This window comes from Choloepus didactylus, chromosome 2 (genome assembly GCF_015220235.1).
Source record: "Choloepus didactylus isolate mChoDid1 chromosome 2, mChoDid1.pri, whole genome shotgun sequence".
NCBI lineage: Eukaryota > Metazoa > Chordata > Mammalia > Pilosa > Megalonychidae > Choloepus > Choloepus didactylus.
In genome coordinates this window covers 121,093,733-121,117,637 of record NC_051308.1, presented here as the reverse complement: position 1 = coordinate 121,117,637, position 23,905 = coordinate 121,093,733, and the positions used below count along the sequence as shown (strand labels likewise).

The following is a 23,905-nucleotide window of genomic DNA, read 5'->3' as shown; positions in this document are numbered from 1 at the left end:
TCTCTTAGCTTCTCTGAGCGCTCTGCTTGGTTTTCTTGGGGTGTTTCTCTCTAACCATCTGGGGGTCCTCTCAGCTTCTCTGGGGCAAACTCTGGGCTTCATCTCTTAGCTTAGCATCTCCAAATGTCCTTCTGTCTGCATCTCCAGGCATCTGAGTTTCTGTAGGCTCTAAACTTCTCCCGGGGGCAAATTCTGGATCACATATCTTAGCTTTGCTCCAAAATCATCTCTCTAAGTTTCTCTGAGCTCCTCTCTGTGAGCTCTCTTAAAGGACTCCAGTGAACTAATCAAGACCCACCGTGAATGGGCGGGGTAATACCTCCATGGCAATAATTTAATCAAAAGGTCTCACCTACAGTTGGGTGGGTCACATCTCCATGGAAACATTCAACCAAATGTCCCATCCTAATCAAAAGACTAATAAGTCTGCCCCCACAAGATTGCATTAAAGAACATGGATTTGCAGGGGATAAAATAGATTCAAACCATCACACCCTCTATATAGGTTTTAGGTGCCAGTGATACATCATCGAGCAAGACAAATTCTCTGCCTTCATAGAGCTTACTTTCACATGGAGGGAAATCAACAGTAAGGAGTTAAATGTAAAACAGAAGATCAGGAAATGAATCAGGGGAAGGGATAGAGTGTGATGATGTAGTTTGAATATGGTAGTCAGGGAAGGCAACATTTGAAGAAAATCCTGAAGGAAGGGAGGGAGTGATTCATGAATATCTGGAGTATCTGGAGAAGGGTCATTCCAGGCAGAGGGCCCAGCAAGAACAAAGGCCCTAAAATGGCAATGTGCTATCTGATGGCTTTGAGGATCAGCAAAAAGGGTAGTGTGGTTACAAGGGACTGAATGAAAGGAGGAGTGATAGCAGATAAGAAATGAAGCTGTAGTGGCTGACAAAAGCCAGACCACCCAGGGTCTTTCAAGCCATGGTAGAGCATTTGGATTTTATTCAAGGTCTCGTGTATTAAAAAAAACCTGCGGACCATATTCTGGGGCAGCAAAAGTAGAAGCAAGAGACTATGTTCTGAAGCTATTGAGCTACTGGTAGCTCAGGCAAAAGATGATAGTGATTTAGATTAGGGTGTAGCAGTGGAGGTGCTGAGTAGAGGATAGCTTTAGATATATCTCAAAGGTAGACCAACAGGATTTATTGAAGAATTGATTATGGACTGAGAAAAGGATGAGAAAACAAGGAATGCAGGTTTGGGGCCCTAGTGATTGTCTGGGCACATGATGACACCATTCAACGAGAAGTCAGAGACTCAGCAAAGAATAGGTTTGAAGGGAGGAACTCTGGAGTTTGGATTTGTTAAGTTTGAAATATTACGTGCCTTTATATCCTCTGAACAGCCTTTTCAATATCTGCAAGGGAGGTATGGCCACTGTCCTATTTTACGGATGCTGAAATTGAGACTTGGGGACCTAGGACTGATTCTGGAGCTCAGGAGAGAAGACAGACCTGGGAGGCTGAGACAGTATGTTCTAGTTTGCTAATGCTGCGGAATGCAAAACACCAGAGAAGGATTGGCTTTTATAAAAAGGGGATTTATTTGGCTACACAGTTACAGTCTTAAGGCCATAAAGTGTCCAGGGTAACACATCAGTAATCGGGTACTTTCACTGGAGGATGGCCAATGGCGTCTGGAAAACTTCCGTTAGCTGAGAAGGCACATGGCTGGTGTCTGCTCCAAAGTTCTGGTTTCAAAATGGCTTTCTCCCAGGACGTTCCTCTCTAGCAAGCTTGCTCCTCTTCAAAATGTCACTCACAGCTGCACTGAGTTCCTTCTCTGTCAGTCAGCTCCTTTATATGGCTCCACTGATCAAGGCCCGCCCTGAATGGGTGGAGCCATGCCTCCAAGGGAATATCTCATCAGAGTCATCACCCACAGCTGGGTGGGGCACATTCCAAGCAAATCTAATCAGCACCAAAACGTCTGCCCCACAAGACTACATCAAAGATAATGGCGTTTGGGAGACACAATACATTCAAACTGGCACATTCCACCCCCAGACCCCAAAATGACATTATCTTTCCAAATACAAAATACATTCATTGCATCACAATATCACAAAAACTTAAATCATTTCAGTAACAAAAGTTAAGTACAAGATCCTATCAAAATCAATACAGGCATTGTGGGTCCTAAGGCATAATTCTCCTTTAGCTTTGGATCTGTGGACTTAGAACAAGTTATATGCTTCCAATATACAAAGGAGGGACATTCATAGGATAAACTTTCCCATTGCCATAAGGAGAAAGAGTAAGGAAAACAGGGTTAACAGGACCAAAACAGTTCCTAAAACCCGCAGGACAAACTCCATTAGATTTCAAAGTCTGAGAGTCATTTACAGAACAACGTTGCATCCTTGGGGCTTGAGAGAGCGGGAGTCTAACCCTTCCTAAAGGCCTTTGTGGCAGCCCTTTCCTCTCCAAACACTTGGGTGAGTGCTTCAACATATCCACATATTGGGGAGACCACCTTCTCGGCCCCACCCTCCTCAAACATCAGGGCAGCTCCCGGATTCCCTTCCATCTCCGGGGCACATGCTGAACCCCTTCAGAACAGTGTGGTGGCAGCCAGGCTCTCCCCAATTCCCTGGGAATGTGCTCCACCCTCTTTGGGGCTTGGGGTGACAGGACATTTCCTGACCATCGAGGTGGAAGGCCCGCCCTCGACCTCCAGGGCAAACTCACCCTTTCCATGCGTGTAGGCCACTCTGCTCTCCCAGCCTAAGACCTCTTGACTCCAGACCTCAACCTCCATGGCTCTGTCTTTGAAGAAATTTTTCCTTCAGTTTGTTCCTTGTCTGTTTTCTCCAGTCCAGATTGGCAATGGCTCTGTCTGTAAAGATCTCACAAAAATTCTGTTGGCTTTGCATGAAGCATGCAGGGGTCAAAGCCATCAGAAAATAGGACTTTCCACAAATCCTTTCTGGATAATTCCATCTCCAATCTTGGCTTGTACTGAAATGGCAGCTGGGTTCCATGTTTGGTTACATCCTCACGTTGGGCTGTAGCTTCTGGGAGTCCACCCCCTGGAAGCTTGTAATTTTCCAAGCCATCAGCTTCTGGTTTCTTTGAACCCAAGAGTTCAGTTCTAAGTTTATCTCTCTCTGCTCGCATTTTACTATAAGCTGCAAGAAGAAGCCAGGGTACATCCTCCACATGTAGTCTGGAGATCTCCTCAGCTAAGTATTCCAGGTTGTCACTTTAAAATTCTTCCTTCCATCTGACACCAGGACTCAATTTTGCCAAATTCTCTGCCACTTCAAAACAAGGATTGGCCTTTCTTCCAGTTTGCAACAACACATTCATCATTTCTGAGTCCTCATCAGAAGTATCTTTAGAGTCCATATTTCCATAAACAGTCTCTTTAAAGCAGTTTTGGCCTTTTCTATCAAGCTCCTCACAATTCTTCCAGAATCTTCCCCTTATCCATTTGAAAAGCCGTTCCAACATGTTTGGTATTTGCAGACTCAGCAGCAAAAGCACCCCACTTCTCTGGTACCAAAATCTGTTCTAGTTTGCTAATGCTGTGGAATGCAAAACACCAGAGATGGATAGGCTTTTATAAAAAGGGGGTTTATTTGGCTACACAGTTACAGTCTTAAGGCCATAAAGTGTCCAGGGTTAACACATCAGTAATCGGGTACCTTCACTGGAGAATGGCCAATGGCATCCGGAAAACTTCTGTTAGCTGGGAAGGCACATGGCTGGCGTCTGCTCCAAAGTTCTGGTTTCAAAATGGCTTTCTCCCAGGATGTTCCTCTCTAGCAAGCTTGCTCCTCTTCAAAATGTCACTCACAGCTGCACTGTGTTCCTTCTCTTTGAGTCAGCTCATTTATATGGCTCCACCAATCAAGGCCCACCCTGAATGGGTGGGGCCACACCTCCATGGAAATATCTCATCAGAGTCATCACCTACAGTTGGGTGGGGCACATTCCAAGCAAATCTAATCAGCACCAAAACGTCTGCCCTCAAGACTACATCAAAGATAATGGCATTTGGGGGACACAATACATTCAAACCGGCACACAGTACAATATAGTCAATGAATTTAATCGTAAGTGTTCATTCAAGGCCACTATGTGCTTATCACAGGAGAAAGGTGATTAGAAATATTAAATTTTTCTTACACTCTAGGCATTTACAGTGTTCTTAGGGACCATAGATACAATGGATAACACTGAAATTGTTGAACAATGGATCAAAGTAGGATAGTGTTAAAGGTTACAACCACTGAAATAATTGATTGGAAGGAGAAAAGTCAATGAGGGGTGGAAAGGTGTGATTTGAGCTACCTTCTGGAAGATAATGGGGCAGGATTTTAATGGGAAGGAGTTGGATGGAGGCAGTGGGACCTACAGGTCAGAAAACTGCAGGAGCAAAAGTAAGAAGGGGTAGTCAGTGAGCACCTTGGCATGTCACTGAGACAATTCAACTGGAGTAGAGGGAGATAAAGATGGATCAGCAGAGAAAGGCCAAGTTAGGCAGGGCCATGAAGGCCAGGCAGAGCACCTTGGATTTTATCTCGTGGGTAACTGGGAGTCCATTGATGGTTTCTATAGCTACAGCTGAATCATGGTCAAAATTCACCATTTTTTTAACTAACATTTTCCTAGGATGTTGCCAAATTCATACTGGCAACACATACATTTTGCTTTTATTTAATATTTTTCATTTGCAATAAAAATGATTACATATAAAATCCAGGTGGATATTCTGACATGCTAATTCCCTTTGGTTTGAAACTCACTCAAATAGTAAATTTTTGTCCAAAAAGAGAAATTATAATGTGAGGTTATGAAAAGTCCATTTCCCTCTTAACATTCTTCCTAGCAACTCGGTTGTTTTCATTGGCTTTTATTAAAACAACCCTTGTGTGAACTGGCAATTTGTTTTGTAAATATCCATGAAAGCATATTTCACAAAATATAGTAATAAAAATCAACCCAATTTCAGAAATATGTTTGCTGCCAGATATTAGTCTTCAGCTCATGTTATGAGTATTTCCAGTAAGTCTTAAATACACATTAATATGAGAAATAGCTTACTGTTTAAGATAAAAAAGTTGGAAAATCCTTCACTGCGTCTCAAAAATTGTTCACGGGTTCTTTCCAATAAAATGCATTTCCTTTTTTGATAAACTGCATTTATAATTGTTTCAAGCACAATTCAATTTAATGACATTTCCCCCTCCCCCAAACCTACTAAAACTTAGTTTATTATAGTCCTAATATTTTATAACTTCATTTACTTAAGAGGTCTGGGATATTAACACTTTCAGCAGTACCTGTCTTGAACCCATATCACTGTCCAAAGCCTTTATAAGAATTGTAAGCTTTGTTCAAGACACCAAGGAATCTTCTATTACCATTTTGCAAATGCACAGAACTCATTTATTGCCACCTAGCTATGGTGTTTAATAGTAGAAAAATATTACTCCTCAACTGAAATATTATAATAAAAAGGAAAGAATATGAATTAAATGTTCTAAAAAAGTTTGACTTGAATGTCTCCTGGTTGGCAGATGAAATCTCTCTGAAAAGTAAAACAGAATCACTGCATAGCTCTTTTCAGGGCTGTGTCACAATCATCCTATATATCTGCTGTGATGCTTTTTTATATCAATGTTTCATTCTACCAATTGCCCTGGTTTCATAATATAGGTTTCTTCACATTTCAAAGTAAAACACTGAATTAATTCAGCATATATCCTTAGCATATACCATATGCCTAAAACCATGCTAGTCATGGTAAGGTATATAGAAGGCATGTAAGATATGATTTTGCTGTGAAGCAACTCACATTATACTTGTGTTGTCTAAAACATGAAATGACAGAAAATAATCAAAGGCATTCTTTAATTAAGTACTAAGCTATAGCCAAGGCAAGGGAAGATAAATGAGGGTTGAGGCAGTTATGGAAAGCTTCCTAAAGGACATGGCTTTATAAGGGCCTCAAAGAATGGGTAAGGCAAGGAGGAAGAAAGTGTAATTAATTTCACGCAAGTAGACTAACATGAATGAGAGGGAATGAGGGAGGGAGGGGAACTCATTTACTGAAGACTTATTAGATGCCAGGTGCTACAGAAATATTTATGAAATGAAATACATATCATTTGTTTTCCACAGAAAGGCTTGAGATGTATATCATTATCTCCATCTTACGAAAAGAGAACTAGGCTGAGAGGGGGTAAGAAAGTTGCTCTAGGTCACCTATTATACATACTGGATCTCTGCTGCAGGGAGGGGACTAGCTTGTCTGCAGCAATTCAATAGTATGGTTAGATGGGGCCAGATTAGAGAGGCTGAAGAAGCCAGGCTGCTTAGACCTTGTTGAGGGAGATCCTAAGTGGTCACCAACATTTCTGGAACTGAGAAATAACATGGTGTGAGCAGTGTTAAGAAAGATTAGCTGTTCAGAGGTTTGAATAACAGCAATAGGATTTTGTATAAACAGAGGTAAAGGACTCAGGGAATAATTCAGGGATCAAAAGATATGAGCCCATACCATATGATCTTGTGACCCCATTGTTTGGTATATACTTGGAAGAACTGAAAGCAGGGATACAAATAGACATTTGCACTCTGATATTTATGGAGGCATTATTCATGATTTGCAACAGATGGAGGTGTCCTAAGGGTACATAGATGGATAAATGGAGGGGTGAACTGTGGTGTATACTTACAATGGAATATTGAGCAGCTACAAGAAGGACTGAAGTTGTGAGGCATGCAACTAGGTGAATGAATCCTGAGGCATTATGCTGAGTGAAATAAGCCAAAAACGAAGGGACAAATATTGTAAGGCTTACTAACATAAACTAATTGTAAAGGCTTACTAACATAAACTAATTGTAAAGAGCAAATTGTAAAGAGAATTGAATTCAGGGGCTTAGATTATCAAGGGTAAGAACATGGGCAGAGATTGGGCAATTGATAAAGCAGGAGTACAGAATGTTCAATAAGTCTTATTGTAAAGGTTCCTAGATTGTGAGCTCTTACAATAGTCACACCTATTTCTGAGTTTTAACCATCATTTTTAAATTCTGAGATGCTGAGCACTTTTTGTATAACCTGGTAGTTCCCTGGAAATTTGGGTATCTGTGTGACACCTGAGACTCAGAGTTAGTGTTGTGCAGCTCTGTAAGTCAGCATTACTACATACAGCAACTGTTAAAGAAGCTGAAAAAGAGATCAGATTACAAGTAGACATATGAATGAAACGGACTTAGTTAGGACTAAGGTAAATTAGAATACAGGGTAAAGAATGATACTGGCTATATTTTTAAACTCCAACTTCTGTGGGAGACCAAAGTAAGAGAGGTTTATTTGGTACAAAATTTATATTTTCTGTAGCACACTATCTAATTTAACCTGTCTGGTCAGTTTATTTAAACAATGTAATTACATGGAACCTAGAATAGGGAATAAGATTTTGTTATTCTGTACAGGCTAACGTAATACCCTTGAGGGACTGGGGGAAAATGTGGAAATATTAAACCTCCCCATCTGGGGAATTTCTATTCTCTCAGGCAATAGGGGCTCCCAATTTAATAAGATAAACCCTCAATCTAGAGGCTTGCCCTTATGAAACCTATCTCTTCAGTGGGAAAACTAAGCCTATGTATAACTATGCTTAAGAGTAACCCTCAGAAAACCTCTTTTGTTGCTCAGATGTGGCCTGTATCTCTAAGCCAACTCTGCAAATTAACTCACTACCCACCCCCCCATATGAGGCATGACTCCCAGGGGTGTAAGTCTCCCGGGCAACATGAAACATGACTCCCAGGGATGAGCCTGGCCCTGGCATTGTGAGATTGAGAATGCATTTTTCACCAAAAGGGAGAAAAGAAATGGAACAAAATAAAGTTTCAGTGGCTAAGAGACTTCAAATGGAGTCAAGAGGCCATTCTAGAGATTACTCTTATGCATTATAAAGACATTCCTTTAAGTTTCTAGTGCATTAGAATAGCTTGAAGGAAATACCTGAAACTGTTGAACTGTAATCCAGTAGCCTTGATTCTTGATGATGATTGTATAACTATATAGCTTTTATTGTGTAACTGTGTAATTGTGAAAACCTTGTGACTGACACTCCCTTTATCCAGTATATGGGCTGATGAGATAAAATTAAAATATAAAGTAAAGTAAAGTAAAGTAAAGTAAAAAGTAAAGTAAAGTAAAGTAAAAAGTAAAGTAAAGTAAAGTAAAATAAAGTAAAGTAAAGTAAAAAGTAAAGTAAAGTAAAGTAAAGTACTAAATAAAATAAAACAAAATAAAATAAAATAAAATAAATAAAATAAATAAAATAAAATAAAATAGACAATAAATAAATAAATAATAGGTGGAATAAGGGATATGGGATCTTTTAGGTGTTCTTTTATATTTTTATTTTATTTTTTCTTTTTTGGAGTAATGAAAATGTTCTATAATTGATTGTAGTGATGAATTCACAATTATATGATGATACTGTGAGCCACTGATTGTATACTTTGGATGGATTATATGGTATGTGAACATATCTCAATAAAACTGCATCAATAAAAAGAGACACAAGCCCAGAATGAAGGCATGAGAATGAACAGGAGGAGAAAGAAGTGAGAAAATGTTAAAGGTAAAACCAAGATGATGTAGAGACAGATTGAATATGAAGAAAGAACAAATTAATGAGTTGTATATGAGCTTTATTGACTGTGAGGATTACAGTGCCATGACAGAAACAGGAAAGCTGAGAAATGGACATGGTTTGAAATTTTGATGAAGCCAAGTGTTGCTTTATATAATCAGGCAATGTGGCATACTTCCAGGTAGCAGAAGGAGCCATTCTGCTATTGTATTTGGAGAGAGGAAAATTTGGTTCCCAATCAGGACACCAAAATATTTCTATTTTAGTTCAGAAGCATGAGAGTTGAATATAAAAAGAAAATGGTAAGTCCTTCATCTCCTCTAAATGTTATCAATGAGAGTCAGAGGGTAAGAGACATGTTAAGGATGGAGTAAATAATACTGCTTGCATATTTATTTATTGGTTTTAAGCAACACTTTACACTCCAGTTTAAGTACTAATCAAGTAACTTTACAATAGACATTCCTTAAATTAGTTGTTCTACTCTAATACCTACCTCATAGCATTTTTGTGGGGAATGAAATAAGAGATCAAATAAGTAAAAGCTGTTTAAATTATAAGGACTACATAAACTGTTATAATTATATAGCTTTTAGGTCTGTTAAGGAGGATGAATGAACTAGTGAGAAAATCTAGGATATGGTCCCTGGTCACTACATGTCTTTCAACAGACCTTAAAATTCTTGGATCTTCAGTTTTAGAAAACGGGCAGGTTAAAAGTGACATCATCAACATGGCAACGAAAGATATCACCTGGAGAAGTCTTCCCTCAGAAACAACTAATAAAATGACAAATCCCACTTGTTTGGAACTCTGGAGGATGATAGAAACTGAAGAAGGACTCTACAAGTGCTGAATTGGAGTAAAAGGAAAAAAAATCACCAAAAATGTAGATCTATGACCTCGAACTACCAGTCTGGACCCTTCTCCCTCACTCATTCCTGCTTAACATCAGAGTCACACAGAGGCAGCACAGCCTGGCTATCTAATACTGCAGATGCAGACCATAAAGCCACTCACTCACAGCAGCAAGTAAGAATCCACACATATCTAGGCACAGGGACTCAAGTCCACAGAGACCCAGGGCAGAACACAAGTGGCTGATGAGTGAGTGCATACAAAACTACCCTCAGGAAATAAAAGAGACCGTGGCAGAGCTGTTGGCAAGAGGTATACATATTCAGAGCGGTCTGTGATTGCTGGACTACCTAAATGAAAAATCAGACCTTTTTGGATTGATCCAGAATGGCTCTCCAGTATGGGATACCCTAATGAGGAAGTAGCCAGAGGCAGAAAAGTCTTATGGAAAAAATGGGAAAACTGAACTGCTGTAAGGCAGGATGGGTCCCAGACCTGGATAGTGTAATATAAAGCAGGCACTGAGTGAGGAAGAGAATTAAACAAATCACAGAAGTTGGGGAGAAAATTCTTCACAAAACAGAACAGGATTCCTGGATAAGAAACAGAGGAAAGGAAGATTTCTCTTAGAGGTGAAACAATTGCATATGAAAGGGTAAATTTAAATTGTACCACATATCCAGAGCAAGAATCGAGTGCAGAAGACTTGAGAAAATCTGAACAGTTAAACACAGGCTACTCTAAATGTCCACTATTAGTTGGACCAACCATCAAAGAAGGGTCATAACACATAGCCAATCTACAATAAAACTCTAGGCAAGAAGGAGAAACTGAGCTCAAGAGTTAGTACATCAAAATACTCAGATTCCTGGACATCAGCAAAAAAAAAAAAAAAAAAAAAAAAAAAAATCACAAGCCATACTAAGAAACAGGAAAATATGACTCCATCAAGGGAACCACTTAAAACTCCAAAGGAGACACAGACATTGGACCAACTAATCAAAGAAGTTCAAACAGATCTCTTAAATCAATTCAAGTAGATGAAGGAAAAAATGGATAGAAACAAACTAAATGTGGGTATAGAGTTAAAGGATATTAAGAAAACAATGTGTGAGCAAAAAGAAGAATTAGAAAGTTTAAAAATAAACATAACAGAGATTATGGGGATAAAAGGCACAATAATGGAGATTAAAAATATACTAGAGGCATACAATAGCAGATTTAAACTTATGGAAGAAATTATCATCAAAACATAAAAGGAAGAATTTGAAAATATAAAAAGAAACATGACAGAACAGTAGTAGAGATGAAAAATACACTAGAGGCATACAACAGTAGATTTGAACAGGCAGAAGAAAGAATCAGTGGATGAGAAAGCACAGCAATCAAACTCATACAGTTAGAAGAAAAGATAGAGAAATGAATAGAAAATATTGAGCAGTATCTCAGGGATTTGAGTGCCAGCACAAAGCACACAAATATATGCATCACAGAAATCACAGAAATGGAGGGAAAAGGGGAAGAAAGAATATTTGAGGAAATAATGACCCAAAATTTCCTAATTTTAATGAAAGTCATATATATACATGTCCAAAAACTGCAACTTACTCCAAACAGAATAAACCCTAACAGACCTGCTCTGAAACACATACTAATCAGAAGGCCAAAAATAAAGAGCAAATTCTGAAAGCACCAACAGAAAAGTGATCTGTCACATACAAAGATCCTCAATAAGTCTGAGGGCCAATTTCTCAACAGAAATCATGGAGGCAAAAAGTCAGTGGTATGATTAAAGATACAGATATAGATATAAATATATAGATAGATATATAGATAGATATATAGATAGATATAGTACTGAAAGAGAAAAAATGCCAGTCCAAATTTCTTTATCCAGCAAAGCTGTCCTTCAAAAATGAAGGAGAGTTTAAAACATTTACAGATATAGAAACTGAGAGAGTCCATCACCTAAACATCTGCCCTAGAAGAATTGCCACAGGGATTCCTTCAGGTTGAAAGGAAAAGATAGAGAGTATGGCTTGGAGGAGCATGAAAAAGTGAAGATCTTTAGTAAAGGTAACTAAATGGGTAAACGCAAAACCCAACAGTAATGTATCCTCAATACATAATACTAATCAATTGTGTAAGAAATAGTCATATATCCTTATAATGGACACACAAAATATAAAGAGTAATGTGAGGCAAAAACAACATAAGAAGTGGAAACAGGGATATGTGAACAGAGAACATGGGTGCTATTGAAGTTAAGTCAATATCTTTTCAAATTAGTAGGTTATAGACATAAGTTATGTAATACAGACAAACAGGTAATGACAATGAAAGCATTTTAAAAATATACAGAAATGGAAATGAGAAAAAGATCAGCCAGATACATCATGAAAGATCAACTATACAGAAAAGGAGACTGCAATAAGGGGAAACACAAAAATGATATTAAACATATAAAAACCATGGGACAAAATGGCAGAAGTAAGTACTGTCTTTACAGTAATAACACTAAATGTTAGTGGATTAAACTCCTCAATCAAAAGACACAGATTGGCAGAATGGATAAAAAAGCATGATCTAACTATATGTTATTTACAAGAGACTCACCTTAGTCCCAAAGATTCAAATAGGTTGAAAGTGAAAGGATGGAAAAAGATAATCTATGCAAATAGTAAACAAAAAAGAGCTGGGGCAGCTTTACTAATACTAGACAAAATAGACTTTAAGTCAAAAGCTGTTACAAGAGACAGAGAAGGACATTATACATTAATAAAAGGGGACCTCCACCAAAAAGAAATAACAATCATAAATATTTATGCACCTAGAAATTGTGCTCCAAAACATATGAGGCAAATATTGGCAAAACTGAAGGGAGAAATAGACACCTCTACAGTAATAGTTGCAGACTTCAATATACCACTCTCATCAATAGATAGAACATCTAGACACAAGATCAATAAGGAAACAGAAAACTTGAATAATATGAAAATGAGTTAGACCTAACAGATGTATACAGAACATTGCTCCTGAAAACCACAGGATTCACATTCTTCTCAATTGCACATGGATTGTATTCCAGGATAGATCACACATTGGGTTACAAAACACGTCTCCATAAATTTAAAAAGATTGAAATTATACAAAACATCTTCTCTGACCATAATGGAATGAAGCTGGAAATCAATAACAGACAGAGAACTGGAAAATCCACAAATATATGGAAATTAGATAACATACGCTTAAGCAATCAATGGGTCAAAGAACAAATTGCAAGGGAAATCAGTAAATATCTTAAGAAGAATGAAAACAAGAACAAAACATATCAAAACTTATGGGATGCAGTGAAGGCAGCACAGAAAGGGAAATTTATAGCCATAAATACTTACATTAAAAAAGAAGAGCTGAAATCAAAGACTTAACTGCACACCTGGAGCAACCAGAAAAAGAATAGTAAACTAAACCCAAAAGCAAGCAGAAGGAGAGAAATAACAAAAATTAGAGCAGAAATAGATGAAACAGAGAATAAAAAACAATAGAAAGCATTAACGAAACCAAAAGTTGTTTCTTTGAAAATATCAATACAATTGACAAACTTTAGCTAAACTGCCAAAGAGAAAAAGACAGAGGATGCAAATAAATAAAATCAGGAATAAGGGGGGGACATTACTGATCCCACAGAAATGAAAATGTCATGAGGATACTATGAACAACTGTATGCCAATAAATTAGATAATCCAGATAAAATGGACAAATTCCTAAAATGGACAAATAACCTATACTGACTCTAGAAGAAATAGAAGATCTCAACAAACCAGTTACAAGTAAAGAGATTGAATAGGTAATCAAAACCTCTCAAAAAAAGCAAAATCCAGGACCAGACAGCTTCAAGGTAAATTCTACCAAATATTCCAAGAAGAATTAACACCAACCCTGTCCAAACTCTTCCAAAAAAATGAAAAGTAGGGAACACTACCTAACTCATTCTATAAGGCCAACATCACCTTAACAACAAAGCCAGATAAAGATACTATAAGAAAGGAAAATTACAGACCAACTTCACTTATGAATACACATGCAAAATTCCTCAGCAAAATACTAGTAAATAGAATGCAACAGCAAAGTAAAAGAATTATACAACATGATCAAGTGGTATTTGTCTCAGGTATGCAAGGGCGGTTCAACATAAGAAAATTATTTAATGTTAATACATCATATTAATAGAATGAAGAGAAAAAACCACATGATCATCTCAAGCAATACAGAAAAGGCATTTGACAAAATCCAGCCTTTCTTGATTAAAATGCTTAAAATATAGGAATAGAAAAAATCTTCCTCAACATGATCAAGGGCATATAAGAAAAACCCACTGCTAACATCATACTCAGTGGTGAAAGACTGAGTTTTCCTTCTAAAATCTGGAAAAAGACAGAGATGCCCATTGTCACCACTATTATTCAACACTGTGGAAGTTCTAGCCAGAGCAATTAGGCAAGAAAAAGAAATCAAAAGCATCCAAATTAGAAAGAAAGAAGTAAAAACATTCCCTATTTGCAGATGATGTGATCTTATACACAGAAAATCCCAAAATCTCTACAACAAAGCTACTAGATCTAATAAACAAATTCAGCAAAGTTGCAGGGTATATGATATCAAGATGCAAATATCAGAAGTGTTTCTAGACACTAGGAATGAGCAATCTGCGTAGGAAATCAAGAAAAAATTCCATTTACAATAGCAACTGAAGAATCAAATATCTAACAATACAATGCAAAATATGCATACACAGAAAACTACAAAGCTTTGCTAAATGAACTTAAAGAAGACCTTAATACATGGAAGAGCATTCCATGCTAATGGATTGGAAGACTAAATATTGTTAAGATATTATTAGCCCAAAATGATTTATAGATTCAATGCAATCCCAATCAATGTTCCAACAGCCTTCTTTGCAGAATTGGAAAAGTCAATCATCAAATTTAATAGGAAGGGTAAGGGACCCCAAATAGCCAAAAGCATCTTGAAAAAGAACAAAGTTGGAGGATTCACACTTCCTGATTTTAAAACTGATTACCAAACTACAGTGGTCAAAACAGCATGGAACTGGCATAAGGATAGAAATATAGACCAATGGAATAGAACTGAGAACTCATAAATAGGCCCTCACATGTATGGCCAATTGAGTTTTGACAAGGCTACCAAGTCCACTCTTCAACAAATGGTGTTGGGAGAACTGGATATCCATATGCAAAAGAATGGAAACTCCTATCTCATACCCTATACAAAAATGAACTCAAAATTGATCAAAGACCTAAATATAAGGACTCAAAAGAAGAAAAGGTAGAGCATTATCGTCATGATCTTGTGGTAGGCAATAGTTTCTTAGACTTTACACCCAAAGCACAAGCAATCAAAGAAAATTAGATAAATAATACCCCATCAAAATTAAAACATTTTGAGAATCAAAGAACTTTATCGTGAAAGTGAAAAGACAATCTATTCAGTGGGAGAAAATATTTGTTAACCACATATCTGGTAAGGGTTAGTATCTAGAATATAGAAAGAAATCTGACAATTCAACAATAAAAAGACAAACAGCCCAATTTAATATGGGCCAAAGACCTGAAAAGAGATTTCTCCACAGAAGATATACAAATGGCCAAAAGCCCATGAATAGATGCTCAACACCATTAGCCATTAGGGAAATTCAAATCAAAACCACAATGAGATAACATCTCACACCAACTAGACTGGCTACTAATAAAAAAAAAACAGAAAATTACAAGTGTTGGAGATGATGAGGAGAAACAGGAACACTCATACATAGCTGGTGGGAATGTAAAACGGTCAGTACTGTGGAAGACAGTTTCGTGGTTCTTCAAAAAGTTAAGTATAGAATTACCATATGACCTAGCAGTCCCACTTAAAAGTGGACATAATACCCAAAAGAATTGAAAGCAGGGCCTAAAACAGCTATTTGCACACTAATGTTCATAGCAGCATTATTCACAATTGTCAACAGATGGAAGCAACCCATGTGTCCATCAACTGATGAATGGATAAATAACACATGGTATATACATTCAATGGAATATTACTCAGCCCTAAAAAGGAGTTAAGTTCCGATATATGTGACAACATGGACGAACCTTGATGTCATGTTGAGTAAAGTAAGCCAGCCACAAAAAGCCAAGTACTGTATGATCTCACCAAATACGAAATAATTAGAATAAGCAAAAACATTACATCAGAATCTGGAGTATACATTACCAGGGGCTGGATTGGGGTACTGAATGGAGAGTTAATGCTTGATTTGTATAGAGTTTCTATTTGGGTAGACTATAAAATTTTGGTAATGGATGGTAGTGATGGTAGCATGACGTTGTGAATGTAATTAACAGTACCAAATTATATATGTGAATGTGGTTAAAAGGGGAAATTTTAGGTATATATGTTTTATAAATTTTTTTTTTATAAAAAGAGGGAGAAGGGGAGGTTAGCACAAATATTCTGGTAGTCGCAATTTCTGAATGAGTATCATAAAGGATGCTAATCACAGGTATAACATCACTTTGGGTTTTTCCAGTTCTCAGAAGTTATTATAGTACAAACATTATTCCTAACTTGAAAAGAGGAAAATAGACATTGAGAATAAAAAAGTGGAAAGTAGGATTTCATGATTCTCAGCAAGGCCTCAATACATTGCATTAAATGTTCACAAATATTTTTAAATCTGTAAATGTTTATATTAAAAAATAATTAAATTCTTTATCATGAAGTTGCATCTTAATAACATAAGGCAAATGACAGTATCCAGTTTTTAAATTGAGTATTAGGAACTTGGAATCATTTTTACAAAGTCAGTGAATATTCGAGTAGTCAGGCTGGTTTAAGGGGTGTGCAAATCGTCAGGGTTTTTTCTATGTTTTTAATGTTTTCTGTGCTGGATAACACTGTTATCCGAGTAGTTTGTCTTCAGTATTAAATTTGCCCTTTTTTTGCCACAGGTGAAAACAAGACCTTAAACTAGGGACAAAAGAAGAAATACCACCCCCAGATAATCAGAAAATATGCAAGTATTTAATAATTAAAATGAACAAAACTTCAAATCAAACTCTACCTGTCAGACATCCCAAGTAACCCAAACAAACTTCCAAGGAACCCTGACATTTTGAAGAGCACATTTTGGGAAAAAGTCCATAATATCTTAAAAAAAACAGCTATTATTTTATATGGCTTCTGGATATTCTCTATACTAGTATATGCTGTCCTTTAACATATATAAAATTGTGGGACTTGTATTTCTGTACTTACACAAAATTTTTTTACAATAACAGAAAATTCCAATAGAAACTTTGAGCTTAGTCATTTTGAAGCCACATGATAGTATTCAAGGGCAGGCCTGGTGTGATCTGTAAGCTTCAGGGAGAATGGCTATGTTGTTTGAATGTTTCTAGAAAAAGTTCCTAAATTCTTATGAATGAAACTTTTACTCATTTCATCTTTTCCAACATGAGATAACAGAATTGATTATAAAATATCTTAGATCAAAATGTATATCTCAAGAAAGGCAGTTTCTGTCACCAAGTGCTTAGGTTATTAACACCTCTTCCTCTCACTGTGGCCAACAGAGGCTGCCTTGACAGTGGAGAGAATATATTTTAATTTATTTGAAACCAAAGCATCTCTGACTTCCTAATGCTGCCTGAGAGCATAAAAATGTCTATGTCACATATAAGTCCAAATAAAGCATACTTTTGTAATCTCAATGCCAATCACCGAAAACTTTCTATCTAATTTTGAGATATGATATTTCACATATAATAATGAGATACATATTCTGGTGCATAAACAGAAAAAATAATAAGTGATCATTTGTTTGAAAGAATTAGTTTAGGAAGTGAAGTATACCCAGAAATGGCCAAACCTGCATTTTTTCTCTCTCAATTTAAGTGTCCCAGACTTATTAAAGGTACTATTGTTCTCTTTGCTGAAAATAGTCTTGTTTCTTCTACTTGTGGAAATTCTTCAGTGCTCAGTTAAAGGCAGGTCCTTCACAAAGCATTTCTTTACTGGTCCAAATTCATCTTCCTCACCTCTATTTTATCATTTAGTGCTTAGTAATAGACTGTTTTGTATTATTTGCTATTTTTTTATGTTTTAGAACCAGCTAAAATGGACTAAAAACTTAACAATTATTCCAGCCTGAATGGACAACCCAAAATAGTGATACAAGTTCATTAGAACAATATCATGAACTTGCTTATTCTCTTTAAAGTCCCGTACACCCCAATATGAATATGAGTTCAAAATTATGAATGACTTGGATTCTAAAAACTAGCTTATGGAAGACCAGAAGGAGTTGCCTCTCTCACACTTCCAAAACACATGTACACATATACACCATGCCACACATTCATACACATGAACACACACAAACCCCATACACAGGAGCACAATTCTGCACACATGTAACAACTATACAGAAAGAAACGCTCTGGCAATTAAAGCAATAACACTTTTTGAGCACCCACTATGGGAAAAACACTTTCTGGGCACTATAGACAAGGAACTCAGACACCTACAGTCATCTTTGACCCAAATTCAGAGCCTGTTAAATTGGCAGTTAGAGCATGCCTCTGGGCATTGGGCTGCTGGGTTAATCTGAGAATTTTCTTCTTGGAAAAGTTATGAAACCAAGCCGAGAAAAAAATATGGGAGGAGGTTGAGGGCAGATGTCTTTCTCCTGCAATAAGAAAACATGTATTCCAACAAAACAAAGAAAATTGAGTTCATTCTTTGTAGTTAAAACTACATACTACATTGAATTCAAATTCTTTCTATTAATATATAAGATTTATGGAAATTATATTGTTTGACTAGGACCAAGAAAGCTGAATATTATTTCAGGTTTTCAAGCCATAAGGAAAAATAGTGCCTTTAGGTTTTCCATTCAACTAGGAAAATTATAGCTTCATATTTGCAACACTAAAGCTAATGCAGTGTCAGCACCTCCATCAAAGTCCATTGCGCAGCAGTTTATAATTCAAGCAGAAATGTTCACTCCAATCCCAAACTTGGCCTACACAATCTCAAAGAAAATGGAGAGAAACTTATTTTGGCTAGTGCTGAGTTATAAAAGCAAAAAAGAGGGTGCTTTTACAAAGTACTTTGAAAAACATCTTTTAGAATTTGAGAATGTAACTAGGGATTACTGAGTTGACATCCTTCATTCCTAGTTATAGAAATGACCCCAAATTCCATGATGTTATGTCAGCATCAGTAGTAGTAACATAACTCCTTTCATGAAATTCATCGGGACTAATTTCAATATCAGACAGAATTACAACAGGATTCCTGTTCATAGAGGAAAAAAAACGAATTGTAGTGGAAAAATAAGGACAAATATAGAAATTTCTTATGAGGGCAATGTATTAAATCCATTTTTATTTTAAGTACTCTCTAGTGCACCACACACACACACACACACACACACACACACACATATATTCTTTCTAACTTTTTAAAATACTTCAGAATGGCAGGTTAGAATGGCAGGTTAGAATTCCCAGCATTAACCCTCTTCCTCCCAAATGGTTATCTTGGACTTAGAAGCAACATAGCATAGAAGTGGATTTCCAGTTGTATGTAACAAGAGCTTTTGGCTTCCCAACTCACTGGAGGGGGGTGAGCATTGGTGGGAGCGGTAGCTAGTTAGTTCTGGGATCTGATGAAATTTGCAGTTATGTAGCAGGTAGGTTTTAGATTTCCTGGTTTCTTTGTGGCATCCTATGCCTGACCCTGGCAGCCAGCTCTTCCTTGTTCTGGTCTTCTACACCTTCAAAATATATCAAAACTCTGATACAGTGGTATTAGGAAATTACATTTAAAAAGTCATCCTTTCCTATCTACAAAAGGCTCACTGGTATTAAATACATAGTTATCCTAAGCACTCCACGCCTCTTGTCACTCAGTATTTACTGAAGCCGCACTATAGGCCAGGTTAGAGATGATTCAACAAGATTCCTGTCCTTCAGGAGATGTCAGGGGGAAGCAAACAGCTCATAAAGACAACTTCAGTGCAATTGTGAAGTACCATCTGGACGACTTCACTGAAAATCAGGGTTTTGAGATGTCAGAGTTAGTTACACCTCCTCTCTTCCCTACCACACACTCCCCCCTCCTCCACCTCGCTTTGAAATCGCTCTAATTCACTCCTGGAGCTCTTTCTTCTTCCCTTAACACTCACTCATTTATCAAGCATTCCCTGTGGAGGAACCACACGGCCTGGGGGAGCGGTACTAAGTATGACTGAGTTTTTGGAAGGAGGGCAGCCGAGGTGGCCTGAAGACAGGACCAGCCTGGTGCGACCTCCCTCGTCTGGGAGGGTCTGGTGAGACTTCTGGCATTGCTGGGGATAGAAAGGACTTAAAAGGCTCTCGGCTCACCTGATTGAAGTGTGCGGCGATGAGCGAGGGTTCCCATATCTTAAAACTGTTGCTCCCAGTCCCGCCTTTATCTCTCTTGGGTGCCATGCAAAGACTGGAGGAGCATTCGCCTCTAAACTGTGCTCAGGCCCTTTCTAAGCGTTCCCGTTGCCATAGTAACTGAAACCACGCCCAGTTTCGAGCGATTTGCGCCCCACCCCCAAGTCTGTTTTTACTCCTCGGGTCAACCGCTTCCGTCGCCATAGCAACGGCGTTTCCGCGCGCAGAAGCGAGGGCGGGACTCCCAACCTCTCCCCGGGTAAACTTTAGGGTTTTCAAACTGGAGAGCTGCGAAAACGGAAGAAAGGATGAGGCTAGCCTCGGGCGGGTCAGGCCACTTTCCTTCCGTTACTCACTTCGATCCTCTGCTTCTTTTTGGAGCCCTGCCTCGTCGCAGGTATTGTCCAGAAACTCAAAATCCAGGGATTCCCGTCCAGGACTTCCCCACCAAGATTTTTTCTGGTCTTGAATAACGTAGGATGGAGCCCTGACTCCCTCAGGATCAGTTTATGCCTTCAACTCCTCTAATGTACCCAAAATGCATCCATATATGAAGTCAAATTTGTCTTTGCCTGACCTTCACCCCTGGTCTTAGTTCTGCCTCTGAGGCTCTTACTGTACATGTCCAGTCACTCTTCCACATGATTCTTTATCCAGTTGTATGTGGGATTGGTGTCTTTCTAATTTGTCTTTTCCTCTTAAACAGGTCCAGTTCCATTAAACTAACTTCCCTTGGTAAATAGAGCCTTTCTTCCACCCTTACTTTTTTTCACCTGCACTCATCAATTCTGATATATCCTGGCCAGACAGATTCCCCAAATAATAATGACAGAACAAACAATAATGGTAATAACAACACCTGACATTTCTTGAGCATTGGTTATATGCTATACATAGCTATTTCACTGAATTTGCACAGCAACATTATCCCAAGTTCCACAACAGATGATCTATGATAGTGCCAGGATTAGAATCCAGGATTATCAGAGTCCCCAATTCACTGCTACTTACCACTGTTTTAGGGCTGCCAAAATGAACTTACTGTAATTCTTTTTATTGCAATGAGACAGATTTGAGGGCACCCAGCAGCAAAGCCGGACCCAAAGGTGTTGGCAGTCTCTTTAGTTCATGTAAAATATATTGCTGACCAATGCTTAATTATTCCTCCAGACCCTGCACTTTGTCTAGGGGTGGGAGGCTGGTCAGCACAACTTTCTGGGTGACCTTCCATGGGGGGCAAATGTTCTGACCCTTTTATTGCTTTCCTTGAGGAAGAAATTGTGGGCAGCTAGATATCCCATCATTATTCTCTTACTTCATTTAGAGGGCAGGTTTAATGATAATGGTTCTTCTCAACTCATTGCTTCTTTGGAACAATGAAGGGAACGCCCCCGCCCCCCCCACACACATTTTCCCTGATATACCCCAATTCTTTAATACAAATATTAAAGCATAATTTCTAGAGAAAGTCTTTTTACAGGAAGTTTACAAAAATAATCAAGTTACAATATTTGTAGCTTATCTTTTAGGAGGGAATAGATCTGTTTAGCTGAACTACAGGTCACATCTGGGAACCCTCTCGTCATGAGAAGAAAAAGACAGATGTGTGGTGATGCCAGAGGGATCATGCCAGAAAGGGTTTTTCCTGAGATTCTCCATAGCAACTATACAGGTTGCCACTGATTCAATTCATAGGATTTTCTCCAAAATTTTGTTGTTCACTAAAATCTTCTTAGCATTTTAAGATGAAAAGCATCTTTGGATTATGGCTTGCAAATAAGAATGAATTTCTTAAAGACAAAAACTCAAAGCAATCATTGATTATATCATTCTGAATTTTGATTATAATTCTTCCCATGGGTTTAAACTGTTTGGGAAAAAAAAAAGTCCTGCCATTTTCTCAGAAAGAAAGTAAAACATTTGCTAGCACTGCAGTTATGCTTTATAGAAATTTAATTAGAGGTTTATGCATGTCACATTACTAGTTTTTCTTCTTGAATATGAATGTATATTTCAAAATAAAGCATATTACCTGCAATCAGTTCAGCCAAATCACTAGCAGATGATTAATACAATAGGTTGCAGGTAAGAAAGAGAAACAAAGGACAAAAAAAATAGAATAAGGGGAGAAAGAGTACAATTAGAAGTTAATTTAAAATTGCAGAGAAAGGGTCACTAGCCATGTCTAAGTGAAAGTTGTTTAACCTAAATTTTGGCAGCAATAAAATGCTTGTGACATTTATTGTGGCAAAAACTGTCTAACTGTTCATCAGATATTTCCTTCATTTTCTTCCTGCAATGAGAGTTAAATATCTTTCAGCCTCCCTAATACTTAGTTTTGAACATATGACTAAATTTTAGCCAATGAAAAGTGAGCAGAAGTATGCATTGCTGCATCCAAGCCTGGCTCTTCAAAACTTCTTCCAAGCATCTTTTCATGCTCTTTCCCTATCTGCCTGGATATTGATACCTAGGGTGAAACTGAAAACCTGGAATCCCTGAATGATTGCTATAGTACAGCAGTCTCCACTTCCCTGACCTTCACGCCATCCTCCTCCAATAAAGAACTTTTGCTTAGGAATGTTAAATGGATGAGGAATAAAATTTTATTTTCCCAAACTGATGAAATTTCGAGGTTTGTTACAGCAGCTAAGGTTATCCTAATTACCCAAACATTTATGAAAATTTTGGTTTGAGAATTAGCTTTTAACAAATCTAGCAGTGGCCAGCCAACCTTCCTGCAACTTCCTGAGAAAACAACCTTGTTACTTTTAAGTATGCACTATTAGAGGCCCAAAGATCTAATCCCTGCCCTTGGTGAGACTGCATCTAGCATTATCCACTCCATCTCACCCTTTACTTCGCCTTCCACCTGCTTAAACAGTACATTCTTTCACTTCTAACTTTATCAAGTAAATTAATTTCTTACTTTAAACAAGTGGCTTGCATATTCAAGTAAGACAACAAACGAGTCTGCTAATATCACATATACTTATGAATATTTATACCCAGTTTTCAAAAGACAAAGCAACAAGATCCATGGCCTAGACATCTATATACATAAATTCTAATTTAGCAGATGATTTAAAGGAATTGAACATTATTAAAGTAAAAAAAATAAGATTTAAAGATGGAAGGGTGCGTTTCCAGCATAATCTTTTATAGTTGTCTTTGTAACTAATACCAGAATAAATTTAAATATAGAAGGTTTTTCTAAATTGATTTAAAGAATTTAAAGTAAAGGTTTTTCTTGCAGAATGCTTTTTGTCCAGTGTTGGCCTTTATCGTTATTCTAGGGAAAGTGGTACTCTAAATAATTTATGATGCAAAATAGGAAGACATTATACAGTCACCAGATTTATAGGGGGTTTCATTGTGGAATTGGTCTGTTTAATTTCAGAAAATAGGTGTGAATGACAATGTTCATAGTTTTCAGAAGAGAAAGCCATTCAGCCAAAAAGGGACCTTGCCAAGAGCAGGAAGAAAAAAGCACTACCATCTGTCATGCATTTATGATTTTTTGGTATAATAAATTGTTTCCCCCACTAAATATAAGTTGAAACTTTATAAGCATATACTTCACTACATAAATTTTCCCATATGTCAGTGGCTAAAACAAAACTATACTATTTGGAGAATTTTCTTTCACAATGGCAGGGTTACTCCTGGTTTGATTTGGTTTTTTTTCCCAGTAAGATTTTGCATTTGATATTGTTTAGCTCACAAGGATTGTCTATATTTAGAGATGCGTTGTTTCTTTAGGATGCTATTATTACTATGTTGTTTTTTGAAGTTTTATACTTTAATCTTGTAGTAATCAGTAAAGTGTGAAGTCTACCACATTTTTTTTGTCATACCTGAAAGAGTCTAGCCAGCTATTGATAAGTTCAGTACTTCCACTGTTACT

The 23,905-nt window shown here is 37.4% G+C and overlaps 1 protein-coding gene across 4 annotated transcripts in view; it reads right to left on the bottom strand.

The window, feature by feature from the left end:
* SPAG17 (sperm associated antigen 17) overlaps positions 1-20,071 on the bottom strand; it is a 281,073-nt gene extending 261,002 nt beyond the window's left edge. For all 4 annotated transcript variants that reach the window (XM_037826256.1, XM_037826259.1, XM_037826258.1 and 1 more), the window contains exon 1: positions 19,960-20,071. In XM_037826256.1, the coding sequence (XP_037682184.1) occupies positions 19,960-20,046 (87 nt within the window). In that variant the 5' untranslated portion in view covers positions 20,047-20,071. The remainder of the gene's footprint in view (positions 1-19,959) is intronic.
* Between the last annotated feature and the right edge of the window lie 3,834 nt (positions 20,072-23,905).